At 39.3% G+C, this 19,681-nt stretch overlaps 1 protein-coding gene across 1 annotated transcript in view; it reads left to right on the plus strand.

Annotated features, from left to right (window-relative positions):
• The window catches only part of efr3a (EFR3 homolog A), a 93,597-nt gene extending 74,181 nt beyond the window's left edge, over window positions 1–19,416 (plus strand). The window contains exons 11-25 of the mRNA XM_080503023.1: window positions 230–397; window positions 620–734; window positions 2,183–2,234; window positions 4,521–4,693; window positions 4,780–4,855; window positions 9,925–10,086; window positions 12,377–12,508; window positions 12,671–12,738; window positions 13,370–13,497; window positions 14,058–14,108; window positions 17,247–17,332; window positions 17,471–17,519; window positions 17,915–18,018; window positions 18,101–18,150; window positions 18,661–19,416. Coding sequence (XP_080359149.1) covers window positions 230–397; window positions 620–734; window positions 2,183–2,234; window positions 4,521–4,693; window positions 4,780–4,855; window positions 9,925–10,086; window positions 12,377–12,508; window positions 12,671–12,738; window positions 13,370–13,497; window positions 14,058–14,108; window positions 17,247–17,332; window positions 17,471–17,519; window positions 17,915–18,018; window positions 18,101–18,150; window positions 18,661–18,766 — 1,520 coding nt within the window. The 3' untranslated portion in view covers window positions 18,767–19,416. The remainder of the gene's footprint in view (window positions 1–229; window positions 398–619; window positions 735–2,182; window positions 2,235–4,520; window positions 4,694–4,779; window positions 4,856–9,924; window positions 10,087–12,376; window positions 12,509–12,670; window positions 12,739–13,369; window positions 13,498–14,057; window positions 14,109–17,246; window positions 17,333–17,470; window positions 17,520–17,914; window positions 18,019–18,100; window positions 18,151–18,660) is intronic.
• The last annotated feature ends 265 nt before the right edge of the window (window positions 19,417–19,681 follow it).

The following is a 19,681-nucleotide window of genomic DNA, read 5'->3' on the forward strand; positions in this document are numbered from 1 at the left end:
TAATAAAGTTAATATGGGTTTCATACACGCCTGCTGCAAACTGTATCAGCTTGCTAATTGCTACCTGATCTCATGAGTTCCATAGATGGGCAAAAGGGCCGTTATCCACCTCTTATTAGACTACTGGTAATGATCAACGTCTAACTGAAGGAACGCAGCGGCCGCCAGATGATGACCTTTACGTTTGTGAAGTGAACGTAGTTTAATGTGCTCCTATGTGTGACGCCAGGCCCCACGGTGCTGGAGGTGTTCAACACGCTGCTCAAACACCTGAGGATGAGCGTGGACTTCGAGCTGGGTGAGAGCTCCAGGAGGAACTCCAGCACCAGCGTCTCATCCGGCCGCGGCAAAGAGAGCGATGAGCGGATTGTCCAGAACGCCATCATCCAGACCATCGGTACAGCTTCCTCTCGTCATCTCTGTTTGCTGAAATGAACATATTTAGATGACTTTGTTTTGTTATTTGGTTGGGGTTTTTTTTCCTATTAAGTTTTGCTTGCGGAGATCATACGCGTTTGAATAAAGAGAGGACGTAATGTGCTTTGACTTATCCATTACATGTTTGCTTTTGAGCTCTGACTCATTTGTTTGTGCATCTTGTGCCATCCCTCCCTGCCAGGCTTCTTTGGTGGAAATCTGCCAGATTACCAGCGAGCTGAAGTCATGATGTTCATCATGGGTAAAGTGCCAGTGTACGGGACCCCCTGCCACACCCTGGACACAGTCAAGATCGGGTGAGTCACGCATTCATTATCCAAGCACCCCAGGGTTCCCACACTCACTCCAACATGCAGCTCCCAAAAGTCTTCTCGCGTCTGAACATACTGCCTCCCTATTGTCTCCACTTTTGCCATTATAGTCGACAGTCACTGCTGCTGGTTTTTCAAAATTAAGCAGTTTGACAACAACCGCATTCTTTTTCAACTGGACCATTACCAAAGCAACATCTAAAATCCAACAAGAAGTAGGGATGGGTCCCTGGTGCCTGAGAATCGATACCAGTCCCCAACGTTACTAATTTTTAGATACTTTTGTGTGTATTTATGTGATAATAAATGTTAATTTGTTTAACAATAAAATATCACTTTTTTTTTTCAATTTAACATATTTATCTCTAAATATATAAACATACAAATCTGTGTTCGAGTCCGGTTCGGAAAATTGCCTCCTCTTCCACTCCATCAGTCGCAACGATGTGTACCGAAACATAGTCCTGTTTGATTTTACATGAGTCAGTGGTGCCGATGGGTCGGTACCTATAAAAGTACAGAATTCGGGTACCCATCCCTAACGAGAACGCCTTGTTCATTCATTCACTTTGATCTCTGTTGATGGACTGTGACGTCAAACACAACAGCCACGTTTCATTTCAGCAGCCGGTGTTTGGGGGAATAAGCGCGTGCGCACACACCTTCACCTGGAGATAATGTTACCTTTAATCTGTCCTTACTTCACATCCTGGACCCCCTGCAGTGGAATCAGCTTCTGGGTCAGTGAGACAAGAAAGAAGAGAAAAGAAAAACAAGCTAATCCCTCGGGTCTCAGGAACGCAAGAAGAGATAATCCCAAATCAAATGAGCACTGCCTCACCCAGCCTCCAATTTCATTCTTTTCCCCTTTTTGTATAATTGCTGAGGGAAAGAAATTTGACTCTGCAGTTTGTTCCTGAGTGAAGGACTGACCGTACTGTTCTTTAAGCACACTTAAATCTGTCAGCATTTAAAAAAAAAAAATTATAAGTTTCTCGGAACCTTTCTGTTCTTCTTCAAACTGACTCACACTTAAGAAACGTATCAAAGAATTTGATGCAAGTCTTGTTAAAGACCCAGAGTTACTTCGAAGAAACTTTTTTTCTTTGTTTTTTTTTCTTTTGTCTTAAATTCTACATCATGCCCATACAGCGCCTTGAGGAAGAGTACTTTGTTTTCAGTGTAATATTGGAAAGGGTTTTACATCAGTGTAAGTTAAAAGAATATACAATTAAACCACAATTTGTAGTTAACCTTAAATTACAAGACGCGTCTCAAATAATGTGTGTTGAAATTTGGGGATTTAAAAAAAAACTTTTTTTTTCTTAACTTTGAATGGTTAAGTACACATTTATAGTTAAGAAAAACAACAAAACAAACCTTGTCACGTGTTTTTTTGATGTTCTAATATACCTTGATTTTGTGTGACTCAGGCATCAAGGGACCAAGCGGATCCAGACCATGCTGCTCAGCTCCCTCATCATGGTGAGTTTTCTCTGTTTTTCGCCGTAGTTTTTACGTGTCCTTGTTCGCCTTTGAGCCGCATCAATATGCCGTAGGTGACGCGTCAGGAATCCCTCCTGGGGCTTTCTAAAAACCTGACACGAAGGTCATCTCCGGTGGGAGGATGGACTGATCACAGGCGGTCAAAGGTCACTGCGACTTGTGGTTTTTCCCATTTTCTACTGTAATAACTCGGGAAATTCTTCAGGGAATTGTATAGCGTTCAGTTCACACGGTCTCTAGATCCCAGTGGTAAAAGGTCACAGTTTTCACCTGGATTTTCAGTTTTTACCAGTTAGTTTGAAAGTCGAAATCAATTGGGTTTTTATTCATGCCGACTAAGTGACATTTGAGACATGAGATCGCCTTACTGGACTTTAAATCACCAGAAATTCCCTTTAAAAGTTTTAATTTGGGAAGATAAAAATTATTTCCAAAATGACTGAAGAAACCAGAGCTGCATTTCATCTGAATTGTATCACCAGCCCAATGTGTGTGCTTTTGAGTTTGAGCATTCATTTTCTTTGAAAAGAATACTGAGATAAAGTTTTTAAAGGTTCAATGTAACTTGCTCATTTTAAATAACTAGAATATGTCCTTTCTGTCAATGAAGTGTTTAACCTCAAGAAGTATGGAAAAAGTAATGTACCCTCTTACAGATTAACTGGTTACTGTAGGATACCAAAATGATCACATATGATTGTATTTTGAAATGATTCCCCTGTATGTCCACTGTTACCAGAAAAATAGAAAAGTAGTTTTGTAATTTGTATTCTAGCATCGTCAGATTTCTAATTAAATCTCAACCCAATTTGAAGAATTGTTGTTGCACCCTAAACCTAACGAACACGAAACGTGTAGGTGTCATTGAAGTAAGTTGAATATGAATTACAGTTCAATAAAGATTTTCTGTTCTGTGCATGACCAAAATGCAAAATCAATGTCACTGCCCTCAAATGGCATCCCAAAAATGGCAAGGCCTTTTGGAAACAGATTTTCACAAATACAGCCATGAAATAATTATAAATGGTTCTAAAGTGTGTTATTCCCATTCAGCTTTATAAAATATATTTCACTCTCAGCTCGCCCTTTTCAAGAAGTGTATTTTTGCCTCTTGGTGACATTTCTCCTCTTATGCAACGTCGTAATCATCCATTTATTACCGGCCACTTCCAACGGTTTTCATGATGAACACTCAATATCAACGCCAAAGCATTTCCTTCTCGTATATTATTTGCTCCACTGAGCGACCCCTCGCCTCTCAGATAAGAAGGCCCAGGTGCACCGGGAGTGTCGCACACACGCTCAGTCCCTTCCTACAGCCTCGTGCGCTGCGGCGGTCCGTTCTCCTTCCTCACAGCGCTCTCTGACGGCGTCCAGCTGTCCTCGTCTCCCCTCGGCTCGCCACCACCTGCTTCTCAGTACAGCTGGAGGAGGGGTGAAAGGTCAGAATATTTATAACGCGTTCAGCCGCAGATGCGGCCAACCAGTGGAAGGATCGGGTGTGGGGGGGGAGGTAATGAGAAAAGTGTGTCTTCTCGCAGCGTCGGTGTGCGATCTCTGGTGTCTGGTGACTCCTGGGGTGGAACCCGGTTGTCGGAAGGCTGCTTGTCATCCTGAAGCTTATTGCCAATGTGGTTGCAACAGCAGGTTCAATTTTAGGGTCTGATACATAATTTCACTCGGTTAACACGTTATCATCTATACCGCCATGAAATGAAGACACCCTGAAGTCTCTGTGTCCGCTTTGACACCAGACAAATGGACTTTAATCCAGAATTCTTATCTTCAAGCCGACTGCGTGGCCTCGGGTAACAAACACACACACACACACACACACACACACACACACACACACACACACACACACACACACACACACACACACACACACACACACACACACACACACACACACACACACACACACACACACACACACACACACACACACACACACACACACACACACACACACAAGTGCAAGTTAAGGCAGAGTAATTGCGCGTGATGACCCGTAAAGTCAATGTGATAACTATCAGGTTGGATAGAAGCTTTCGTCTTGTTCACACACATCATGAATCATCACGTCAGAGTGACACGCAGCAGAAAAGGTCAGCATTTGGACAGTTTAAGCTGCTTGCAAACGCAACCTTTAAGCTCCGTTGAACTGCTGTTTTCTCATCAACACTCCCTCCCATAGATTAACTTTATCACGCTGTGATAAGTCGGCCCTCACCTCTCCCTCACCTCTCTCCTCTACCTCAGGTGACCTCCGGCTTCAAGTCCAAGTCCATGGCAGCCGCGCTGCCTCCCCCCTTCCTGGACCCGCTCTTCTCCATCTCTCTGATGGAGGACAGTGAGCTGAGACAGCTGGTGCTGGAGATCCTGCACAATATCATCGATCGCCATGACAACCGTGCCAAGCTCCGCGGCATAAGGTGCATCACTTACTGATTAGGATCCACTTTGATTTTTGCCAAAAGTAAATCTAACTTTCCTCTTTTTTCAAATGTCTTTCTTGCAGAATCATTCCCAATGTCGCAGCGTTGAAAATTAAGCGAGAGAAGATTTCTAAACAAGACGTTGCATTCATGAAGAAGGTAAAGAATCTAAAGCCGTTATGTCCTGAACTGATTTTTAACATTCAAACTACAAACAACCACAGCTTTATTGCCTCTTTGGTTTTGTATTCGAATTCAATCATTCACAGCCTCTAACATCATTCAGTTCAAATTGATAATTTATTGACGGAAGGACTTTAGGTAGTTACAAATGTTAAAACATAAATGTTTATGTTTACTACCACAATTGAAATTAATGCAGTGGCAACGTCTGTTTGTTTTTTCTTTTTTTTGTTTTTTTATCAGGATATTACATTTCATTTCATTTTATTTATTCTTTTTTCAAGGTAATGCAACCTAAAATAAAGCAACAATCCAACAAAAAACAAACAAACAATACATTCCATGAAAAGAAGAACAGGAGTTGGATGAAGAAAAAAATCTTATAAACTCCAACCCCATTCTTGAAGAAAAACGTACAAACTAGATGGCCTAACCGATGTAAAAAACAGCAACAACAAAAAAACAACAATTACATATACACATACATACACATACACATATACACACATATACATACATTTACATGTTTTTTTAAATATACTTTTGTTTCATATACTGTAAGCATACCCGTATGCACCCATACACACACACCCATACGCATGCATAGGTACACGCCACACAACCAGACAGTCCCGCCACCGCCCCCATCACCACCGCCGCACCACCACATCACCACCGTCATCATCATCATTATTGTCGTAAATTTTAACGTTTTTCACATTCGTCTCTGTACAAGTTAAGTGTCCTCTGTTTATACTTATATTTAAATTGAAGAATATTTGAACAACATTTTAGATCATTTTCTAGAGAGTTCCACTGTATCACACCAGATACTGAAACACACATTTGTTTAAGGGTTTTTCCTGCGAAAGGTTGTTTAAAGTCATTATTTCTTCTGCTTGTCTCACTGTTTACTGTAAAAAGCGCTTGCAGTCCATGCGGTAACAGGCAGTGTTTTGCCTTGTGAACAACTAATAAAGTTTGTAAAGAAACCAAGTCCTTCAATTTGAGTAGTCCTGACCTCAGAAACAGTTCTGTAGTATGTTCCCTTGGAGCAACTCCATTAATTATTCTTATAGCCCTTTTTTGTAAAATAAATAAGGGCATTAAATTTGTAACATAACAATTTCCCCATACCTCCAAACCATACATTAAGTATGGCAAAATAAAGGAGCAATATAGGATTCTCATTGCCTTATAATTCAACATAAACTTTACTTTACTCAAAACTGCAATGTTTTTACAAATTTTATTTCTTACGTAAGCTATGTGTGACTTCCACTTAAATTTATCATCAATGAGGACTCCTAAAAACCTAAATTCTGACACTCTCTCAATACTTATTCCATTTAAAGTCAAAGTAACACTTTCAGGGCATTGTTGATTTGTGAACAACATAAATTTAGTTTTGCTTAAGTTTAAGGACAATTTGTTTTTATAAAACCATTTCTGAAGTTGAACCATTTCTTGTTCAATAGTTTTCATTAATGTTCTTAAGTTCTTCCCTGATACAAAAAAATTTGTATCATCCGCAAAAAGAACAAAACGTAAAATCTTTGATTCCTCACAGAGGTCATTAATATATAAAGTAAAGAGTTTAGGCCCCAGCACAGAGCCTTGAGGGACTCCACACTTTACTGTTTCTAACTTGGATTCATGGCCTATATGCTCTACATATTGTTGTCTATTTTCTAGGTAACTACTAATCCAGTTTAACACTACACCTCTAATACCATACGTCTGTAATTTAGATATCAATATACCGTGATCGATCGTGTCAAAGGCCTTTTTAAGGTCAATAAAAACTCCAACTGTGTGATTTTTATACCCCAATTCTGTTGTAATGTCCTCCGTGATTTTCATCAAAGCCATAGCTGTTGAGCGGGTGCTTCGAAACCCAAACTGATTGTCATGTATCAAGGAATGTTTCTCAAGGAAATTGTCAAATTTATTAACAAAAAGCTTCTCCAGAATTTTGGAAAATTGAGAAAGCAAAGATATAGGCCTGTAATTTGTAAGACTATGCCTATCACCAGATTTAAAAAGGGGGACAACCTTAGCCACCTTCATTTTATCTGGAAAGAAACCTGTATTAAAAGACAAATTGATAACATATTTTAATGGTCCTACAATGCAATGTATAGTTTCTTTGACAATGTACATATCTAAGCCATCACTATCACATGAATGTTTACTTTTTAATCTGGAGACAGTAGAAATAATTTCACTCTCACTGACTTCGCCAAGAAATAGAGATTGCATGACTCTGCTTTCACCTGTACAGCTTTTATTTTCGTTATGTAGTGGTATAGATTTGGCCAGGTTTGGGCCAACACTGACGAAAAATGAATTAAATTCCTCAGCCATTTTTTCACCACTTACCTCAGTATTCTGTTGATTCATTAAGTATAGTGGCTGACTATAATTTATTTTACCGCCCATAACCTCCCTTAAGACTTTCCACATTCCTTTGATATTACTTTTGTTTTCCATTAACAAGGTTGTATAATAATCTTTCTTTGCACGTCTCATTACAGCAGTCAACTTATTTTTATAGGCTTTATATTTTTTTTCTGCATTTATTGTCTGATATTTTACAAAGTCGCGATAAAGCTTGTTCTTCATTTTGCAAGACTTCAATATACCCTTTGTTATCCAAGGTTTATTTTTTTTTTTTCCTGCTATATCATACCGTATTTTTGTTGGGCAATTTTTATTATATAACCATAGATACTTTTTTAGGAATGACTCATAAGCTTTGTTTACATTATTTGTACTATAAACGTTTACCCAGTGTTCTTTCATAAGATCATCCCTAAATTTATTTAGTCTTTCCTCAGTTCTGGACCGAATGACTTTGGGGCACTTTTCTTTGTTTGTTTTCACTTTACAAAAGTCAGTTACAAATATGGGTAAATGATCAGTTGTATCATTTATCAAAAGACCACTTTTGACAGTTTTATCAAGTATATTAACAAAAATGTTATCAATTAATGTGGCACAGTTGGAGGTTATTCGGCTAGGCCTGGTAATAGTTGGATAAAGGCCTCTGCAATATATTAAATCTAGGAAATCTGAACTACTGGAATGATTAGACACATTCAAGAGATTTATGTTGAAGTCTCCACAAATTATAGATTGTTTGTTTTCATTCATCCCAACTAATAATTGCTCCAACTTGTTATTAATACAAGAAGGGCAGACAAATCAACACGTCCACACAAGCATTCCCAATGAATCCTAACATAATCTGTGAATTGCTCCTGCAGATCATGTGCAAGGCTGCAGCTGCAGCCAGATGTGCTTGTGCTCCTTCAAAATCATGTCCAGCATTCAGACTAACTGCAGTCATCAGCAGCTCTGATCTGTCATTGACAGGATCTAAGTGTAATTCATTAGTGATGAATAGAAGTCATTGGCCTCCTCTTGCCATTAACTGCAATGTCAAACATACAAATGCAGGATCCAGGCCTTGGCACTGTGCTTTTTTTCTTTTTTTTAATTTGTTTCATAAAGACCATCCCCTGGCAGCAGAGCCCTCAGACGCACTGGGTTATTTTTAGGCCGATTCAGAATTAATAGGATTAATCTTTTCACTGGTATTTGCATTTCCGAGCACAATAGGTTTTTCATTCACATCACGGACAATAGAGCCGCTGTGGAGTAGAATATTTTCTAAATGGGGGCGATTAATTAAGCATCCAATCCGCTGAGTATTTTGTCGAGTAAGCTGTTAACTTTTTGGTTAGTGAAATGTCAGAAAAATGGAACGAGTAGAAGACACTTCTTCTTGTTCCAGTTTCATTTATTCTGGGTATATTTGCACGTTAAGTATTGGCAATCACACACACGCGCATGCTTGATGATTTTCTTTTATGGTATCGTTTTAAAATGTATTAAAACCGTAGGCTTTGTTTCTAAGAATTCTATTCAGCAGGAGAAATGTCACAAATAAACATATCTTTAGACTTTTTCAGCCTGCATACGTAAACCGTAAACAAAATACATCCGGACAACATTTTTTCTTCTCAGTGATACTGGCTGAAGTTAAAAAGATATTAGAATTGTTTGTCACAATTTTAAACACAAAAGGCTTATGTAGATTTATGATGCTTGTTCTGGTGAGAGGTTCATGGAAACCTAAAAGTCCTGAGTAGGGTATCCACAGGCATGCAATGTAAAAGACTATATTCTGAACTAAAGATCTTATTAGAGGCATTCGTCACATCTTTATACTATATTTCAAAGATGCTTTGTGTGAAAAAAAAGAATTATTTAATATTAATAAAGACCAAAATCACTTCCCACTCTTATCATTTAATTTCTGAAGATTAAGATCGGTAGTTACGGCTGGCAGCCGGACCACGTCTGGTGTAAAGCGCTGACCTGACGACCAAGGCCTCCACCCCCGGAAGGATTTTTTTTTTCTGGGTCATTGAAGTTGGCTCCGCACTGAACCCGCTCTGCCTGAAACAGCGGGGCGTAAAGTCAGAGCTGCTTGTTATGGGGGACAACCTAGGAACCCCGAGTCTTACCTCCATATGTTGGCAGTGTCCCCGCCGGCTGCATCCCGTCTGGCCCAGCTCCTGCTCGCTCGCAACGCTACTGCTTTCCAAGCACTTTAGTGAGGGAGCATATGTTTGTTAGCGCCTCGTGTAGATACTGTGATTAGTTACATTCTTTCATTTGTCCACAGTTCCCTCTTAAAAACCTGCACTTGTGTTCGCTTTATCGCTTTTGTTAATCCTTTATTTTTCTTCTTGACCTCTGCCAATTATCAATAATTGTTGGAAAACTTTCAAAATTCTCTTTTTTTTTTTCTACATGTAAAAATCTATTATTCTATTACTCTATTAGTAGTCATTTTTTTCTAGATTTCACATAAGCTCTAAAAGAATGCTTCATCCTAAATATGCGTGGATTTTTTTCCTCTTTAGATTTCAAGGAATATACGTATATGTGACATTCCCCACATGAATACACCATCTTCCTTTGTTATAGCCAGGTGCTTCATTTGTCTGGTTTCTCTTCTCATGTCCCCTCAGCATGGCCAGCAGCTCTATCGTCACATCTACCTGGGCTGCAAAGAGGAAGACAACGTCCACAAAAACTTTGAGCTCCTCTTCACCACCCTCGCCATTCTGACCATCGAGCTGGCGAATGAAGAAGTGGTCATCGACCTAATTCGGCTTGCAATCGCTCTGCAGGTAAGTCAGCACAATGTAGAGCATTTAAGGTAAAGCCAAGTAGATGTTGTTTAATTCAAATAGTCTCAGAAGAGGGACGACTCTCTGTCCTCACCTTTCTAATAGTATTTATAAGAATAATAAGAGAGATAATTATTTCACCAAATGTGCGTTTGCTTGAAAAAAAAATGTGTGTTCTCAGAAATGCTTCCCAGCAATAAATGTTATGGCACTGGGAAGCGTGTTTATTATATAAAAAATTATTTTTAAGCCACAAACTCTGCTCTGCTGCTCATCCTACAAATGCACGTTCCTTATAAACGTGACACGAACAAGGTAAGAGGCATTGACAGAATAACTGTTAGGAAGGTGGGCACGGTAGTGTTGATGGCATTAATGGATCGTGGACTTCCAACCAAATATTTGTTATACTTCTTTTTGAATGTTCAGTGGTTGACAATCAGGCTACATAGTGTGTCATTGTGCTTAATGTTTTGAGACTTTTGATTAATAAAAAAAAATAGCCTCCTGCATGGAACACAAAAGGTGTGAAGTCAATCTGTTGCATGCACTGACACTCAGCCCGGCCGCTTGCTTGCACATCACAGGGTTGATCTTTTGAAATGTCACAGCGGTATACATCAAATGGAAGCGTGCACACGCGTGAGATCAATGGTAGCATGTGTACCATCACATGAACGTCTTCATTCTTATTCAGCACATCTCTAACTGACTGGAGGATAACAAATAGGATCAACCAAGGAAATACTTCATTTTCCCTTCTTCTTGAACATTTCTGAGACAGAGAGGGATGCAACATAATGCAACTTCATTTCTCTATTTGCTTCTATGAAAAACAACAAACTATATAAACGACAAGGACTCCCCCAAAATAAGTACGGATTCTGTTATTGCCCCCATGGGTGTTGTAATTTGTTTGAATCTTCAGAGATTCAGTTTAGTCTCCAAAAGAACTGGAAGAAAAGCTCCATAATGTGTTAGATCTCTTCAGTGTGGGAGGGAATAAGTCATTTTAACAGAATCATTTAGATCTCCTGTTTAGGGTTAGAAAAGCACAGAAACAGAATGGAAATAAAGTGATTGGCCTGACCCACAATATGAGAAACCTGAAGCTCCAGAGCTGGAATAAGCTCCAGGAAGGCACAATATTATGCACATATTACATATATTGGCACAGTATTGCAAGAGGTTAAAAACTCATATCTTTCTGATATAGTGGTATTGAAGTCCATGTGTTCATTTCCAGCTCACTGTATCTATTAAAAACTCATCTGCAAACCGTCCAGAAATACAAACGCTATCGCAACATACTGCTGTTTAGTTACTGGATGCAACTTTTCCATTATCTTCAGTGAAAATGGCACGTAGAGATGAGCTTTATTTAGATTAAGTGAAAAATTTCAGTAATTGTCCATTTAACTGTAGTTCCTCCACAATGAATGTCTTAAGATTTTTAATTTGCATCAATGAAATCAATTAAACTCTGCAAATATGGGAATTAAATGGATTATTTCTGAAGGTATGCTGCCGTGCGTAAAGAGGGCGTGGCTGTTTAAAAGCAAAACTTGATTATAAGTTTGATTGAATGAGTTCTTAATCTCTCATTGTTTATGTGAAAACGGCCTTCAAAAAAATATCACCATTTTCCAGACTTTAATTAATGCAGCATTTGCTTCTTTTTTTTTCTTAACATTTCTCAATTCAAATTCAAAAATTGTTCACAGGTCAGACTGAGTCCAAATAATAATTAATTACATGGAGTGATTTAAAAACAGTGATTTAAAAAAAAACAAAAAAAACCCAGATAAGATGATGACCACAGAAGTCCACCACAGACCGACAGCGAATCAGATGCTTGCAGTCACCGTGCGGTCGTTACCTTGACAACGACCTTTTTGTAGCGACAGTGTGAAAACAGCAGATGCTCCTCCCAGCGACCTTTAAGAGTTCGGAGAAAAGCTTTGCTGGGCATTGATTAAAAGATAAGCGCACCTGCAAATTGTACGAGGAGCCTTTTTTTGGGGGGGGGGGGGCAATTTGAAAAGTGGGAGAGTCCACCGCGGGTCATCATGGCCTCACAGTGTGCGATCAAACATCACCAAGTAGCTGCAGCTCTAATTAGATGCTTCAAAGACCCCTGAACTCTCTCCAGGACCACCGAGCAGCCTGTCAACCTTCAGAAATCCACGAAACTCAGCAGGCGGTCAAGTAATTTGTGTGTGGTTTTTGATTTTGGCTTCTGCCTGGTGGATGTTAGGACTAATACACATCTTCTGACTGGTCTGTGAAGGACATGGCTCTGGCTAATGAGGAGAACATGCCAATGTTCATACGCTGCGGCATCAACGCGCTGGTGGCGGCGTACCTCAACTTCCTGAGCCAGATGATCGCCAACCCGCCATTCTGTCAGCACGTCAGCAAGGTGCAGCCTCACATCCACTGAACATGAGCAAACATCACAGCTGAAGTTTTCATGTTTTCTTTCATCTTTGGAGTTATTCGATAGTTCATGTTTGTCATTCTTCTTCTTCTTCTTCTTCTTCTCAAAAAAAAAAAATTATTATATTTGGGGTTTCATCTCCAGGTTATTGAGTTGAGGACCCTGGATGCGCCGTATCTTCTGCCTGAGCACATTTTCAGAGACAAGTGCCCGTAAGTATCTGCTTTTACGTTCACAGAGGCACAAGTCTGATTTTAAGAAAATATTGGAGTGAAGGCCATTGCAAATCACAAAGGAAATGACTGTCAAGGTTCAAAAAACAAAACTCTTAAATCAGAGTATTGATCCATTGCTAATTTCATAAGTACTTTCTTAATGGAAATAGAGATTTTTTTTTTTCTTTCCCTAGAACAAGTCGATTTTTCTTTTAATTCATCCTAGTAATGAAAATCTGCAGCTATCATATTGTGCACAATCACAATGGCATATTTGCTGGACCTTTTTGACCTTCGTGTGTCGGTGCTTCTGTATGGATGTTGGCGCTGATGTATTTTTTTTAGAAATGAGCTGTAATAATTTCACTGTTAGCCATTTCACATGTATGGTATTTATTTGTGACTCTTTTGTCATGTGAAGGGTTTTCTGTCATTGTGCCACTATAATTCCACAGTTTTCTGTTATAATGCCATTTGTTCTGAGATATGATGTCATAATCTGATGCCAGGTCCTCTTCCCTCAGCAGAAAACTCATTTAAACATTCACAGATTTTTGTGAAAGTCCACTATCGTCAGGCATCTGTTGATCAAACCTGGATGATGGTGTTCATCAATATCTTCTTCCAGATTCCCTGAATCTTTGGACAAGGATGACAAGCAGCTGTTTTTCCAGACGGCTGACATGGCAGAGTGTCTGGCGGGACCAGGATACAACTCGGAAAGACTCTCCATTCCCTACATCCCCCAGGTTACAGGTATGACCCATAGGATCTGCCAAAGAAGTGTTTCATAATGTAAAAGAGGGGTTCAAAACTGTAAAATATCAGCCATAGATTTAGAAAAAAAATAATTGTCAAATTAATCCCCAAACAGAGTAAATCAAATGTATTAAATTCCCAAACTCATGAGTTTTGATATGCATGATTTACAAGCAGGATTAAACAGGGGTACTTGTCGAGTCTTATAAGAAAGGTATTTACATAGAAATGTGACAGTAAAGAAGTTATTTAAAAAAAAGAATTGATGTGCTGCATTACATTCATACATGCATTGTATTCCTGATGCTTTTCATACAGTATAGCAGGATTAACAGCTTAAAAAGTTAAAGTAAAAAAAAAAAAACACTAAAAACTTTTAGTTCTCTTTCTCATTTCACATTTTTTACTGTTCTATATTACAGTTTATTGCAGTTATTTCTAGAACCAGTCTCATCACTAGAATCAGTGATGAGAGGGCTAGTAGTGAGCTCGCTTTTGCTCTAATGGACAGCGTGCTTCTGTTTTCTTCTCCCCACCATGCTTTCACATGACACCAGTGCTTTACACTGTAGGAAAAATCATCCACAGGTGCAAGCAGACATCCAGAGGTAACCGCAGATGGCTCGGCTGTTGAGTGACGTGACTGTAGTTCCCACCTCCCTGGATAGACGTAGCGGTGGAGCGCTCCTCAGCAGCTGAAAAAAATAGAACTTTTCACATTCCGAGAGAATATAGTCAGTAGTTTCCCCAAGACGGTGGTCAGTTTAGTGAACATGTTTTCTTTCCAGCCTTCCCCCAGCCATTGAACCCTCTGACCCTTTCTCCATCCGCCGCAAACACGTTCATCTATTTTTTGGAAATAAGAATGCAAATGATGATTTGTTTAGATAAAACTGTAATTCTGTAAGAGTATAATATGGACAAGATGTTGGAACTAGGTTATTTGTAGGATATTCAAAATTTCATAAATTCATAAAGTTCATAAAAAAAAAGACCCAAAATGTAACAACAACAATAACATATAATGTAATAAAATCCAATAATAACTGGATCTAATGCAAAAAGATCTATCAAAACTTTAAATGTGATGTTAATATGTTTAATACTCAGAATTTATGTTGCTGATTGGAGAAATAGATTACAAATTATAGAGAGAAGGAGATTAGAAATACCATACACTGTATATAGATATACAGTATGTGTAAACAAAGTCTAAACTTTTAGTACTCATTCTTTCCATGTTATTCAAATTAAAGCAGCTCCAAGTTCAAGTCCAAACCATTTAATGGACTCAGTTTATGATGATATAGGATATTAGGGCAAAATATTTTTGCCTGCCCCATAATCTAATATTAAAATTGTTTAAGTTTCAGGCACGGGTCTTGTCACGTTATTGACCAGTTATTACATTTCAGGTTTTATTACATTATATTTTATAACAATTTGGGTCATTTTTGCATATCAGGCTCCAACAAGCCCACACCTTTACATCACGAGAAGCTGTTAGCTGTATTTTAGCTTTTTAGAACCTGCAGACATCAGACTGTATAAAAATACTGAAGGTGATGATGATTTTAGAAACTGTTTTGCCTGCATTTCACTTGGACTTGTTATGGTGAGTACATGTTCTGCATGTAGATGATCAATGTCGACTGAATGTTACAGTTTTGCTTCCTGTTAGCTCGTAATGCTGTTGAATGTTAGTTTTTTTTTTTTATAATTCAAAGCTTCAGTTTCTTTTCTTTCTTTTTTTTAAACAAATAAATAGGGGTTAAGTTATTTAATTATAATTTATACAGTTATTACATTACTGGGTGCGTCCAACTCCATTTTTGCTGTTTGAACATTACATCATGTCTGAAGTGCAAAGTCCTGTGTGTTTCAAAGCTGGTATATTTTAGAGGGATTATTTTCTATTCTTTTTCACTTCATGAACTTCATTGCATTTAAGGGCAGATGAAGCTCTTCACTATATGATGAATTCATACTGGTTTATTGCTGTATTAAAGGACACCAAGTGTTTTTTTGACCATCTCTTTGACGAACACTAGTATGTTTTACAAAATAGTATTTATTTATCGCCAAATATGTAGGTAAATATCCAAAATACCATCATGCACATGTAGCTGTTTCCCAAATTAGCTTTGAAGATAATATGAATTAGATCAGGGATTCCAAACATAAGGCCCGAAAATCTGGCCCAATAAACCACCAAGCATTGCCTAATTTACAAAGAAAACATGTATTTTTGGTAGACACAACACTGAGAGCTGAAATGGGATACTGGTGATACTGATGTAAAATATAGCTAGTTTATGAAAACATGCATAATGCAACTGTTTTTTTGACATTTCACTGTTTTTCGCACAAGAAGGTTGAGATTGTAGTAAATTTCGGTAGTGATTCTTTGGTTCCTTTGACAATATAGACATTTTCATCTCATATAATCTGCGCCACAACAACAAAAACACATTTTTAAGTTTGAATGTAAACGTTGTTATGGCACTATTTTACCTGTCTGGCCCAATCAAGAGGAAGCTGGGGTGTTTGTGGCTCCTGAGCTGAAATGTGTTTGAAACCCCTGATTTAGATAAACAAACATGAGATTCTTGCCTGAAGCTCTCGCATTAATTCAAAGCTCATGATTAAGATCTTCAAATCGATTCTTTATCCACATCCAGGTCTTTAAAAACCATGTAATGAGAGTTTAATTCTCAGTCTGGCTGCTGCATTTCAGACAACCCGAAGTTTTTGAATGCCTTTTCAGATTTCTGACTCTGCAGTGATCGAGTTAAGTAGAATGAAAATAATCTGAATATGAACCAGATAACTGCGTCTCTCACCTCGTCTGTTTCTATCAGTTTGTTCCTTTGTGCCTTTGGGCCCGCTGATGAGTCAAAACAAGCTTAAAGTGCACAGCAAAGGTCACTGTGATTTAGACGCACAGCCAGTTCAGTGCACTGCTCGGTTCTTTGTCGCCCCTCGTCTGGTCGGCGCTGTTGATCCTCATCAGGTGACCTTGACACGACGCCGGCACGTGGCTGACTGCTTCCGTTTGGCTTCTGTCTTAACCGGTGGTTAAACACACAAAGTGTTGAGCGAAGCACGTGGAGTTAGATAATGAAGTTTTGAAATGACAAAGAAGAAAATGACAACGCTTCACACACACCTACATACAAAATCTAACTATAGAAAGTCAGCAAGACAAACTGGTTTGGACGTCACCATGGAAACGTGTGTCAAGAGATTAGGGATTTTTAGAAATACACACTCAAAACTGCCAAAGCCCAAACTAACAGAAGAAATTACACCGTCAATTTTCGGTCCTGCGTCACAGAGATGAATCTACAACCTGTGAACAGGACAAATGTACATAATTGTGATTGTTGTTTTCAGGACCAGAGGCTTTTCACTCCAAACATCGTCACACCCGTCGGTCGGTCTCATAAATTCCTGATCCACACCCTGTGTAATTCAGGCCCTGATGTTTACTGCATCAGGAGAGGACTATTACGTTCTGCTTTATTGTCTCATGAGACTTTTTCCTCTGGTTCGAAAAAGATACATGATGAAGGCATTTTAATTTATCTGCTTGGAAAAAACCAAGAGCTAAAATGTCTACCTATTATTTGGCTGTCGACAAACTTTCCCCTGCAGTTGCCCTGTTTTGTGCTAAAGTAGTGAAAAGTAAATTCTGAAATTAGGTGATGTTAATCTCTGACTGGGACGTCTCTTTGCTCATGCAGATGAAGACCGTCTCACCCGGAGGAAGAGTTTTGTGGACACGATCTCCCTTCAGGTGGACATCATGTCCAACAGCCTCCCCGATAAGGTCAGTTTGATCGTCAGGTTTAAACACTCGATTTCAAACATTATACAGAGAAGAATCCTCCATGTGTGCACATTTGGTTGCTTTGTCGTCGGCGTTCACTGCAGCCTGACGCCACTTTACTCTTGAATGTTTCTGCAGTCCCAGTTGGCCGAGGAAATCACGTTCGAGACTCTGAAGAAGGCCATCGGTGGGTGACATCTGTATCTATCGCCTATCTTCACATTCATGTATTCCTGCAGCGCCTCAGCAGTCTGGCCTGAGGTTTTGTGATAGGAAGCCAAAATGTTGTGATTTTCCAGGTGTCAGGACGTTAAAATTTATATTTGTCCTGAGCTCTTCTGTGAATAGTTTCAGAAACTTGGAAGTTTCTGTGAGTGTCACACTTACCCAGCAGTGAGTCTGTATACCCTCAGTCAGGAGCTGTTTTCATCTCCAGGAACCTTTTTTTTTTTTTTTTTTAATTCAAGATGTGAATAGACCTAATCTATCTCTGACCATAGAAAGCTGTATTAAAATCTTCCTCACTTGAAATCTGCAGTCATATTGTTTTGTTTTGTTTTGTTTTGTTTTGTTTTTTTTTAGATACGACTGGTTTGGAGGAGCAGGAGAGAGAGAAGAGGCGTCAGGTGATGGAAAAGTTCCAGAAAGCACCGTTTGAGGAGATCGCTGCTCACTGCGAGTCCAAGGTGGGTTTCTGTAACGAAACAATGAATTCCACTTGGAAATAAATCTCTCCTCCTGTTCACTTTGAAAATCGTCTTTCTTCAGGCGACGATGTTGCATGACCGGCTTGCACAAATCTTCGAACTTACAATCCGGTAAGTTATTTATTTATTTATTTTCAATTTTTGGTTGATTTTTAATTAACTCTACAAAAAGTAAGGCCATATGCGTTTGGTATCTTATTTTCTATGTTGCCACAACACTTCTTGACGATCTCTCCTATCACATTGGAAAGCCACATTTCGAGGAAAAATGCATTTGTGGGATGAGCTGCGCAGATGAGAAAAATTCTCAGAAACTTCTTTGCTAAAACCAGAAAGCTATTTTTTTTGGGGGGGGGGTTTCAAATGAGTTTCTCAATGATGTTTATGCATTATAATATATTAATTCGGTAACATGTAGGTTTAATTTGGGAAATTATCATGTGTTGCTTTGCTCTGCTATATTTGTACTTTGTTCTCGATTCAAGAGTCTGCTGGTGGGCGTGGTGGAGGCACTTGTTTCACATTTGTGAGACCATTCAAATGCAGATATTTGCTACATGATGTGGATAGAGCTACTCGCCATGGTTGTACCATAAAACTCTCTATTCCCCTCCTGCTCAGGCCTCCCCCGAGCCCGTCCGGAGTGGTTTCTATCTCAGCAGGACACCCCCAGCACCAGTCCGTCCCCGTCTACGAGATGAAGTTTCCAGACCTGTGTGTCTACTGAATACATCACACACACACACACACACACATACACACACACACGCACACACACACACACACACGCACACGCACGCACGCACACGCACGCACATCTGCAATAAATATAAAATCTTGAAATGCTGAGGAAGAGCGACACCGTCACAGCTTGTATTCCTGTTTGGGTGTTTCCTGCCATCAGAGGTGGTGGGGATGAATTCACAGAGGCAACATGCAGGCAAAGACCTCAGTCGTCAAAAACCAAAAGAGCTGCTGCATTTTATCTCGCGAGCCTCGTCCCTGAAAGTAAACCCAACTTTTCAAAACGTCACATGCTAACACGACCTTGGCTATTCGTTCCTGACGACCACTTGAGGCTTTGCACCTTGTACATATCTCTCTCGTCTAAATCTAGGCTCTCTTAGGAAATAGGAAATGCCAAAAGCAACTCTAGGAATAACCACGTGAAGCCAATTTCAGCTGTGATACTCCCGCCTCTTTACCACTTCTTGTTTCTCAGTAGGCGTTAGTGCAGTCGCAAATTAGTAGAAATGTGCAATATATAAGCTGTGGACTCTTAAACACTTTGATAACATTACTGTTGGTAGAAGCCGGTTTCGCTTTAGGTCTTTGCTGCACAGCCTTTCAGTCCAGTCTTCAGCCCTCGCTGTTCAATCTTCGCTCTTTAAAGGTGATTACACTTAAGAAAAAAAGACGTCGACACCCAGCCAAGTCCAGGCAGGAAGCTAAAGACAACACGAGGAGGAGAAAAGTGTTTGATGGTTTTCACTCGCTCACTCCTGCTGCTCGCTGACTTTCAGCTTCCAAGTGTGGAAAGATGTGTGAATACTTGCTTTATGTTATTCTGAGAGAGAGCATGTGAACTTTTTTTTTTTTTTTTTTTTTTTTTTCAAAGCATAATTTTTGGGAGGGAACAAAA

The sequence above is a fragment of the Blennius ocellaris genome (assembly GCF_963422515.1).
Source record: "Blennius ocellaris genome assembly, chromosome: 10".
Taxonomy (NCBI): Eukaryota; Metazoa; Chordata; class Actinopteri; order Blenniiformes; family Blenniidae; genus Blennius; species Blennius ocellaris.